General features: G+C 41.9%; 1 protein-coding gene across 3 annotated transcripts; it reads left to right on the top strand.

Moving 5' to 3' along the window:
* Window positions 1–133: 133 nt before the first annotated feature.
* Window positions 134–9,279, top strand: SMIM20 (small integral membrane protein 20). 3 transcript variants are annotated; one of them, XR_012623047.1, is made up of 4 exons: window positions 134–646; window positions 2,678–2,780; window positions 4,450–4,506; window positions 5,822–6,350. XR_012623047.1 is itself a non-coding variant. In XM_074822299.1 (3 exons), exons 1-3 carry the CDS (start codon window positions 538–540, stop codon window positions 9,117–9,119), a joined length of 177 nt encoding a protein of 58 aa, XP_074678400.1. In that variant the 5' UTR covers window positions 306–537; the 3' UTR covers window positions 9,120–9,279. The 3 variants fall into 3 exon arrangements, 2 of the variants coding, with proteins under 2 accessions (XP_074678400.1, XP_074678399.1); XM_074822299.1 differs by lacking the exons at window positions 2,678–2,780; window positions 5,822–6,350 and adding an exon at window positions 9,109–9,279 and having other exon boundaries at window positions 306–646; XM_074822298.1 differs by lacking the exon at window positions 2,678–2,780 and having other exon boundaries at window positions 425–646.
* Window positions 9,280–9,795: the final 516 nt, after the last annotated feature.

Below are 9,795 nucleotides of genomic sequence, written 5' to 3' on the forward strand. Positions count from 1 at the left end.
GGCCGAGACTCCTGGGGAGTGCCGGGCCCCCGCGGCCGTGCTGTGAGGCACCTCAGAGCCCCCCGCGCCCCCCAGTACAACAGGCACCGGGCGGCGTCCCGGGAGCGGCGCGCCCCGGGCAGGACCCCGGCGCAGGGCCGCGCCCTCCCTCCCGGGGGCAGCGCAGCTCGGGGGCTCCGCGGCGGCTCCCCGCGCCCCCGCGCCTCGACTCTGCGCGGCCAGCGCGGCCCCGGCCCGGGGCAGCCCCCCCGGTCCCGCTGGCGGCCGCGGGGTGGCTTTAGGGTGGCGAGGCAGGGCAAGGGCTCCTCGCAGCTGCCGTCTGCGGCCCCGCAGGCGCCGCCGCTCGCCCGGTCAGGCGCGGCAGGAGGAAACGCGGCGGGTGTGTAACGGCACCGCGCTGTGCCCCGGCCGCCCGCCCGCGCGGGGGCGCTGCCCGCCGCCACGCCGCTCCTGCCGGGCCGGGCCGGAGGGGGCGGAGTCCGCCGGTGTCCCGGAAGCGGGGCCCGCACAGCTTCCGGGCTGTGGCCGCCGGCGGCGATGGCCAGGCTGTTCCGCACGCTCGGTATCTTCGGCGGGTTCGTGGCCGTGGTGGGGGCGGCCCTTTACCCCATCTACTTCCGGCCGCTCCTGCAGCCGGAGCAGTACAGTGAGTCCCGGGCGGGGCGGGGGGAGCGGCCCGGGCCCGGCAGTGCCGCTGGGAGCGGGTTTGTGGCGCGGCGGGGCGGGGACGGGAGCCCGGGTGTGCTGGGGGCTGCCTCTGGGTGAGTAACTCCCGAGAGATTTTCTGCTCGTCTAAAGATACTTTAAAAAAAAAATAGTTAAACTCGTCGTACGCTTGTTTCAAGTTATTGGCCAGCATGTGATGAAGAACACCCTTCAGGTGTTCTCTGAGGCGGTGACGAGGGTTGAGATGCAGTTAAGGAAGCAGTTAAAGGTCCGGGGGCTGGAGCACCTCCCTTAGGAGGACAGGCTGAGAGAGCTGGGGTTGTTCAGCCTGGAGAAGGCCCCGGGGAGACCTTATTGCAGTCTTCCAGTACCGTAAGGGGGCTTATAAGAAAGATGGGGAGGGGCTTTTTAGTAGGACTTGTTGTGATCGGATAAGGGGTAATGGTTTTAAACTAAAAGTAAATAGATTCAGACTAGATACAAGGAAGAAATTTTTTATGATGAGGGTGGTGAAACACTGGAACAGGTTGCCCAGAGAGGTGGTGGATGCGCCATCCCTGGAAACAGTCAAGATCAGGTTGGACGGGGCTCTGAGCAACCTGATCTAGTTGAAGATGTCCCTGCTCATTGCAGGGGGGCTGGACTAGATGACCTTTACATGTCCCTTCCAACCCAAACTATTCTATGATTCTTTAAGCTGTTTATGTTTTCCAGCTGCAGTTGAAAAGTTTAACTTAAAACATGGTAACAGATTTTTTTTACCAATTGCGATGATTGGCTGGATCTGGCCTCAGTCTGCAGAGTTTTCTCTGAAGCTGACTGCTGAGGAAATTTCACTTCCCTTCTAGAAAACCAGAACACCCCACCAAGCCTGGAACTGACTCTGTAACCAGGGAGCTCTTGAGCACTCTAAGACCTCTGAAGCTTTGAGAGTGAAGCTTCTGAGGCTCCAGGAGCACCTGCTACCCCTAAACTTGTGTTAACTACGGCTGAAGGAAGCAGGGAAAAGTTCTGCTATAACCAGCCTCATCCCCTTGCTTTAACTTTTATTAAACTAAGCAAGCTGTTGATGATAACCTGAAGATGCGTGTGGTTAATCTGCTGAGACAATTGAAGAGATTTCTAGGAAGAGGAAAAAAAAATGGTAACAAACTTATTGATCTTCTTGGATGGACTTCAGCCTTTCATCAAAGCTGAAGTAAAATTTAACTTGCGAGCAAGTTTTTATTTAAGGAAGCTATGTGTGTGAAGTTGGAAGCTGCCCATAAAGATGCGTTTTCTACTCTGTGTTGCCATTTAAAAACCTTATTCTTAATTAATTTTTGCTTATGGTGCACTTTCCAAAAATATAATATTAGAAGTGTGACTCAGCATTAACAAAAGGACAGAACTAGTGGACAACGTCCTCTTTTGTACTTGTGAATTACATGAGCAAATGTTCCCTAGCAGGTTAGGGATTTTTTTAGTCTCCTTTTAGCACATTAGTGTTGCACAGTTAGCGAGTTCTTAAACTTGCTATTTAATACCTGATTCTAAACTTTACTTACTGCATGCTGCTCAAACTCTCCTTTGATCTCACCTTTGTTAATTTCCTGTGTACTTTTCTTGATGCTCATCACTGCAGTATGAGAGGACAAGCGTTTGTTGTCATAATAGTTTAGACAGGAAAGTGGAATTTCACAGTTGTGGTACCTGAGCAGAAGTATTTTAACCTTTGGTGTATAAAGGATTTGGTTTTTCAGAGCACAGTCTAGTAAGCTGTATGACAACTTCTGGAGAAGCTTACACCCCCATTGGTTTGAGCTGTGCGTGAATACTCAGTATTTCTGCATTTTGGGACACTGAGCCTGAAGCTGGACATTTGGATTAGCATCGCATAGTAATCCTGCAAAATGCAAGAATAGGTTTTATTTCTCTGGTGTGATATTCAAGTATGTAAACACAAAAATCTATTTTTTTCTTTCTTCAATCTTGTTTTCCTTGTGTATCTCCCTAATTCTACATGAATGAGGCACACTATGTTCAGGAAGAAGACTTTTCTGCACAATTCTCACACATCTTCAGAGGAGTCCCTAGCAGTTTAACAAATAAAATAGAAGATACTTGGAAAAACTGTATGTAGTCAAATTGTTAATATGAACCTTAAATTGTGCATGCAGGCGTTTGACTTCATTTCATTCAGAAATGCTATCATTTTGTAGATTTTGAATACCTTGGTTTGTGGCCTTGATGTTTCTAGTATTTTCCTGTCTGTAACTAGCTCTAAAAAAGACTGTTTCCTCATATGAAATATGTAGTTAGTTTAGTGGCAGTGTTGAAACTTTGAGGTCTTCAGCACAGACCTCTTCCACTTGGATTAATTAAAACAGTGGGCTGGCAGCTGCTATTTGGATTGATATTGGGGCATTTTCATAGTAGATTTTGTGATTTTGCTGAACTGTGAGACTCAGCTCCTTCCCCATCCTGTGAGGTGGCTGTCCTCTCATCAAGACTGGCTCTTCCTCATTGTCTTGTTTTTGGCTTACCTGTTTTCCAGGTTGTCTCCAGGTCCCACACCAGTCTCCCTATTGACTGTGTCCTATCTCTGTATTTCTCATCTGTTACTTCTCTGCACTGGTTTCTTTGCCTGACCAGTTAACAGCTCTTTCTTTTCACCCCAAGTGCATTCCCAGACCTCTCAGAGACCAAAATGAGGATCAGCTTTTCTTCTGATCTTAGTCTCCACCTAAATATCTTTCTCCTTCAGGTTCTGCAATAAGCCTGATTCCTTGCCCTAATTTATTCTGTTTTCTCTGTCTGGGTTTTGTACCTTTTCCTTTGAAATGACAGTTCCCTGAGAGTTTGTCTGCTAAAAAGGCAATTACCATGCTCAGTGAACAGAACTGGAAAAGCTGCATCTGCCTCTAGTGCCTGCCCCCATGTGATATGCCTGCTACTCTCCAGTAGTGTTAGGCTTGTACCTAGACAGCCTAATAATATGTAGGTCCTGTGCATTCTCAGTGGGATAGGATGCTGAAAATTTCAGTTTTAAGATGATCTTAGTTCTGAGCTTTCCCTGAGAATGTGCACCCTACAATTTTTTAAAGGCTTAAAAAGTTAAGTTGTATAGACAAAAGGCTAATCCAGCTGAGCTGTGACTTCCTGCTTTGAAATACCACAGTGGTGAAGTGCTTAACTGGAAGGGGAAAAAAAGGAGAGGCATTTAATAAGGGGAAATAATATAGTTTTGTTCATTTCTCTTCTTGGAAGTGGTTGAATCTTTCAAAGAAAAAAGAAAAGCCTGAGACAGGTCCATTGTATGGAAAAATATCCCTTTGATACTTAATTTCACAAAGTTTACAAGCAGTAATTCGATAGATGCTGTCATGAAATCTACTTGTAAGATGCAAGATCTTCCAGGGCCTGAAAAATGGGAATCACTGATTCTAGAAAGAATAAATCTTTTGAAGAGTTGTATGTTGAGCATATGAGTGATAGCTCCTAAAAGTATTAATCATTCCTTAAGTGATGGGATCATGGAGGGTATTTTGGCATCTTTTATTAAACAGTAGTCATTACTTTAAGATAATTATCTTATTTTTGTAATATCTCAAAACAAACTAGCTGTTAGTTTCTCAGAAAAGTGTGAATGCTACATTTGCATTGTATAGGTGGATACTCACCAGAATTTTTCTTTGTAGCATCCAGAATGAATTAAATTTTCAATATTGTTTTATTTGGTGCAGTCAATATGTCTGTTATTTTCTTTTTTTCAGTAGTGTCCTTTTTGTTCTGTTTTTCCAGAGAAAGAACAGTCAATAAACCGAGCTGGTGTTGTTCAAGAGGATATTCAGCCTGCAGGTATACTTGATTTGTGTGTTTGCATTGATTGTTTTAAAGACCTTCTTGAAGTAAGACCTGAATACTTATATGGATTTAAATAATACAGTGAAGAATACAATCAAAGAATACATATATAATAAACTTACCATGAAAATTGTTTTTTCAGGGTAATGATTCACTTGAAAATTATGGATTTAATGAAACCTGGTTTAACTTGACTTAACTGGCTAAATAAGTTGCAGAGATTCTGTTATTGTTGCATTTTATTAAACAAATGCCAGTTTCCACAACAGAAATTAACTTCTGAACCAGCTCTGAGCAAATAGCCATGGGCGAGCTGAACTGTAGCTGTAAAGAATACATTATTGCACCCTGGTTTTGTGGAATACTGGTTTGCAACTCAGCTGAAACACAATTTATGAGCACTTTGTCAGTACCTTCCAGCCTCGTGGGGAGAAGAGTAAGGCAGAAAACCATTACAGGTAAAGGCAAATTTGGAATGCAGTGCTAATAGCTTTTCGATCCCTGCTGTTGCCAATGGAAGGTGTAGAAAAGCACATGAGGGGAATAAAATTAAAGTATGGCAAACTATCCTTGAGAGTTCTTTGTTCCATAGGTAATGGAACTGGTAGTGGTAATAGTTGGCACTTCTCTTTCAAAGACATGAGAGTGCTTGTCTTGATGAAACAGTTCATATCTGAGTATGTTAAAGTGTAATGTATTCCTATTTTTAGAAAAGTGTAACATCAGCAGCAGGGGAAAACCAAATAGGATTAATGTCATGTCCTTACTACACGTATCAGTTAAATCATCAGTGCAGGACTTACTTTCCAGGAAAGTGGTGAAATGCTGAAGAGGAGGAGGAAGGGCATTGTGAAATAGAAGTCTGATAAACCTACCTTTTTTATTAAACATTAAAGAGGACTGGACTGCCTCATTTATTGAAGATGCAGGTACTTGATGATCAGTTCTCCTCAGTATAACTTTCTCATCTAAATTTAGCTGCTGATGAGAAGTTACGAGATCCACTAGTTGAAAGTGAAATCTAAACAAATTCAAGTGCAAGGTGCAATTCTAGTTGATTGTTCCAACAGTATTAGAACACCTTACCTATAGGTGTGATAGATTTTTCTATTATCTGAAGCTTAAGATCAAGATGAGGTTGTCTTTCTAAATATTTTTGCAAGCTTAAGCAGAGTTGTGAGTTTGGTGCAGAAATTGTTAGGTTCTTTCATTGTTTTGTACACAAGGCTGGAGAAGCAGACCAGTTTTTATTTTTTTTCCTCCAACAGTCTAGTTATGAACTGCTGGTATTCTCATATTTGATTTGTAGGGTTAAAAGTGTGGTCTGATCCATTTGGAAGAAAGTAATGTTGGCGGCTGGGTGTATTGCAAGGCAAAACTGAAGATGGAGATCTTCAGCTGTTTCTTCTTTCACTGAAGTGTGTCTTTGGGTGTCGCTGGAGAAGAATTCTGAATATGCTGTATGGGCACATGAGGAGCAACAAAGGTTACTGGTTGGAATCCCAAGAGATAAAAACATGCTAGTTTTGACAGTGGATGCTGAGGCATAGCACACAGGCTGTTAGAGCACTGAATGATTCTTGAGTTTAGAATTGAAATATTTATTTTCTTGAGAAAAGGGAAGAGAAATTATTTTTTTTGTTAATCTGTAAATACTTGTAGAATAAATTATGAATAGAATAAATCATGCAGACCGCTGCAGTTTCCTCTCTAGTTTGAAAATTACTTTTTGTGGTTTTATTATGAAAACATGATAGAAGTATATACTGAGAGGGATCAGTGCAGAGAATACAACATGGTGAGTGTAAATTTTTACATTAAAATTTCTTCCTTTTAAACCAATGCGTACTTTTTTTCATTTGTTTTGCAAGTGGGTGTGGTGGGTTAACCTTGGCCAGCTGCCTACCCTACCACTCTCTCACTCCCTTTCCTCCATGGGACAGGGGGAGAAAATAGCTCATTGGGTCCAGTAAACACAGGGAGGTTGCTTACCAGTTACTATTGCAGGCAAAACAGACTCAGCTTGGGGGAAAATTAATGTAGTTTATTGCCAATTAAAATGAATTTGGATACTGAGAAACAAAAATTAAAATAACACTTTCCCCCTGCCTCCATTTTTCCAGGATCAGCTTCACTCCTGACTCTTCTGTGTCCTCCCCTCCGGTCCCCTGAGTGGTGGATGGGGGAGTTACAGTCAGTTTGTAACAGTTCTGCTCCTTCCTCCTCACGCTTTTCCCCTGCTCCTGTGTGGGCTCTTCATGAGTTGCAATTCCTTCAGAAAATACCCAACTGTTCAGGTGTGGGCTCCTCCCCAGGCTGTGGTGTGGATATCTGCTCCAGCATGATCTTCTCCAGGGTCTGCAGGGGAGTATCTGCTCTGGTGCCTAGAGCACCTCCTCCTGCACCTTCTTTTCTGACTTCGCTGTTCATACTGCTGTTCCTCACGTTTTTCCTCTCGTTCCTCTGCTTGTCTGGTGTTTTCACAAAGGTGCCATCCACTTGGCTGCTGGGCTGAGCTGTGTCTTGCAGTGGGTCCTTTACCGAGCCAGCTGGAACTGTCTGTGGCCAGTATGGGGCAGCTCCTGCAGCCTGCCTCCCTTGCTGCCAGCCTTGACTGGTACACCTGATACAGGAGGTTAGCAGCAAATGTTGGGATAGAAAAGCAGATACTTTAAAGAATCTTTTTTAAAAAGCACTTCTTCATGGTGACCATAATGATCATTAGAACAGGCGAGTAAAGGATTGCCCCTACTGAAAATCTTTACCCAAATTGGATGGCTGTCTTAATAATAGGTTCTGAATAAACTGTGTGTTTTCAGATTTCAAAAGAAAGAAACAGTATATAACCTATAGTTACAGTCTATAACCTGTTGTTCTTGAGCACAGGTGTAGCATGGACATTTAACTTGAATATACTATCTTCTTTATTTATTTTTAGCACTTCATTATGGTACACAACATTTTAAAGACCATTGCAGGATCATATAAGTTATGAAGAGTGAGTATTATTTATAAAGTTAGCAAATGTTAGTTTGATGATTTTTTTTTTGACATCACACAGTTGTATTAAGGCAGATGAAAGACTCTGTTTACAGTGTTCTTTTCCAAATCACCATTCTCTAACTTGCTATTCCTTTTCTACGTGTTGTTGTCATTCCCCCTACCCCATTCAGACATGTTTCCTCCTCTGAGGTTTGGGGTTTTTTTTTAGTCTCCTATTATCACTTGTAAGCATTACAGTTTTCTCAGTTTGCTTGCTGGGAAAATGTGACCATATTTGATTCCTTTGAGTTCTCGGGTGATTTCACATGGCTGAAGCCAGAGTGAGTGTACGCGTTCACTGTAGGGATGTTAACAGAATTCGCTATATAGCACAGAACAGTGTCACAAAGCTAATTCAGTGTTTGCTAGGAAAAGAAGAATCAATTAAACTGAAGAACAAAGAGGTTTTTATCACTTAAACCTTTCTTCAGTGAGACTGTGGAAATGAGGGATCCTTGGTTTTTGTTTTCTTGAACAAAATATACTGATGCATCAGACAGTTTCAGCAAAGTTGTTTCGCCTAAAATACCTTTCCAGTGGAAATAGAGCATTGCTTAAATGCATATACTCCATCTATAACTGACTAGATAAAAAACAGTTTTAGGAGAGACTGGAAATTGTTCAATAATGCTGCTTCTGTCACTTGGTGACACAAATGCTTAAAAAACATACATCATGGTAGTGTGAAGCAATTATTAAACCACTCTTTCGGGATAAATGATGTGACAGAGGATACTAAATTACTTAGTTTGGAGTTAGGAGATAAGACAATCTCTGCTACTCGTTTACTTTGTGAAGTTGAGCAATTTGCTGAGTCAGGATCTTGCCTAGAAAAATGTTAGACGGTTTCAGAACAGTGGCTGTTGCTGTCAGGTGCTGAGCCTTTTGCCTTCTTTTTACTTAAACATTGCAAAACATTTGAGTACATGAACTCAATTATTTAACATTTATAGAACTGTACATGTCTGTTGGTTGTGCTCTCTAGTTCATTCCAGTGCAAAACAGCTTCATAAGTTTTGTAATTGCCTGAATTTGCAGCAGTGCATATCTTTTGAATACTACTGAAGTGAACCTAAACTCTGAAAATGGTATATGTTGGTTTTAATGATCATTACTTTTCACTTGCTGTGTTCCACGTTATTAAGTGGGCTGATTGGTCATGTCTTTAAAGTGTTAGGATAGTGAATGCCTCTTCTTCTAGATACTTAGTAACAGGTGAAGTTGAGTGTACCAAATTGTGCTTCCCAGGACTCTTTATTATCTTCCTCTGTAAATAAGAGTTTTTGCTACTTTTGTAGCCTGCAACTATTATTTTTCAACACAGTGACACAAAGTTGTTAGATATGTTTATAATTATGCATAATTTTATATAATTTTTAGTATTTGGGAGGGACTAGCCCGCCTTTTTCAAGAGGAACTGATTTGCTAGTTTTGTTCCACCTGTTCTGATAGAAAGGTTGGGACAAAACATTTGATAAAAATGTGTTCTTAGAATGTTTTTAAAAGAGTTATCTTTATTTTGTAATATGAATATATTTTACTTATTTATTCTAGCTGGAATATGAACTGCAAATGTAACTTCAGCCTTTGGAGGACTGGAGGAAAGTTTTAAACAGTGCTTTGACATCCCAACAGAAACACCTCGTTGTACTAAGTTTAGGCCTGCTGTTGTATGCTGATAAGTTTTGAAATTATTAAAACTTGTGCCGTGAACAGCAAATCTGACATTTTGGTCTAAATGCAGCTTGGTTTTGAAACATTATTGACTGTTGATGATGCAATGAAACTCTCAAGCACAAACACTTCAGGAGGAGTAAATATGGCAAAAGATTTTGGCAAGTTGCCAGATTATACACATGAGCAAGAAATATGGGATTTTTCTTGCTGAATATTGCACTTCATTTGTTGAGATTGTTCCCACTGATGAGAGGGGATTTTTTTCTGTAGTACTCAAAGCGCATTGAATAGGCTCCAATGATCGTTGCAAATTTTACTGTACATGTGCCCTTCCACAAAAAACAGTCCCAAAAAAGAAGCAGTTCTCATGATTTGCAGTTTTCTAAACCAAAATAAATCATGTATTTTCCCTTCTTGCAGTCTAGCAATAATTAACTACTCATTTTCTCAGTACTGTGTACACTCCTACTGACCTTCTTCATGTTAACATGCAGACACAGCAGTAAATGAAAAGCTGCATTGGCTTTTTCTGTGGTGTCACGCAGCCCAAATAGTATGTTTGCT

Source organism: Strix aluco, chromosome 4 (assembly GCF_031877795.1).
Source record: "Strix aluco isolate bStrAlu1 chromosome 4, bStrAlu1.hap1, whole genome shotgun sequence".
Classification (NCBI taxonomy): domain Eukaryota; kingdom Metazoa; phylum Chordata; class Aves; order Strigiformes; family Strigidae; genus Strix; species Strix aluco.

Excerpts from the sequence above, each read along its gene's own strand:
- SMIM20 (XM_074822298.1), top strand. The coding sequence starts at position 538 with ATGGCCAGGCTGTTCCGCACGCTCGGTATCTTCGGCGGGTTCGTGGCC. Across the intron at positions 647-4,449 it reads CCTGCAGCCGGAGCAGTACA|AGAAAGAACAGTCAATAAAC; the intron begins GTGAGTCCCGGG and ends CTGTTTTTCCAG. Across the intron at positions 4,507-5,821 it reads AGAGGATATTCAGCCTGCAG|GGTTAAAAGTGTGGTCTGAT; the intron begins GTATACTTGATT and ends TTTGATTTGTAG.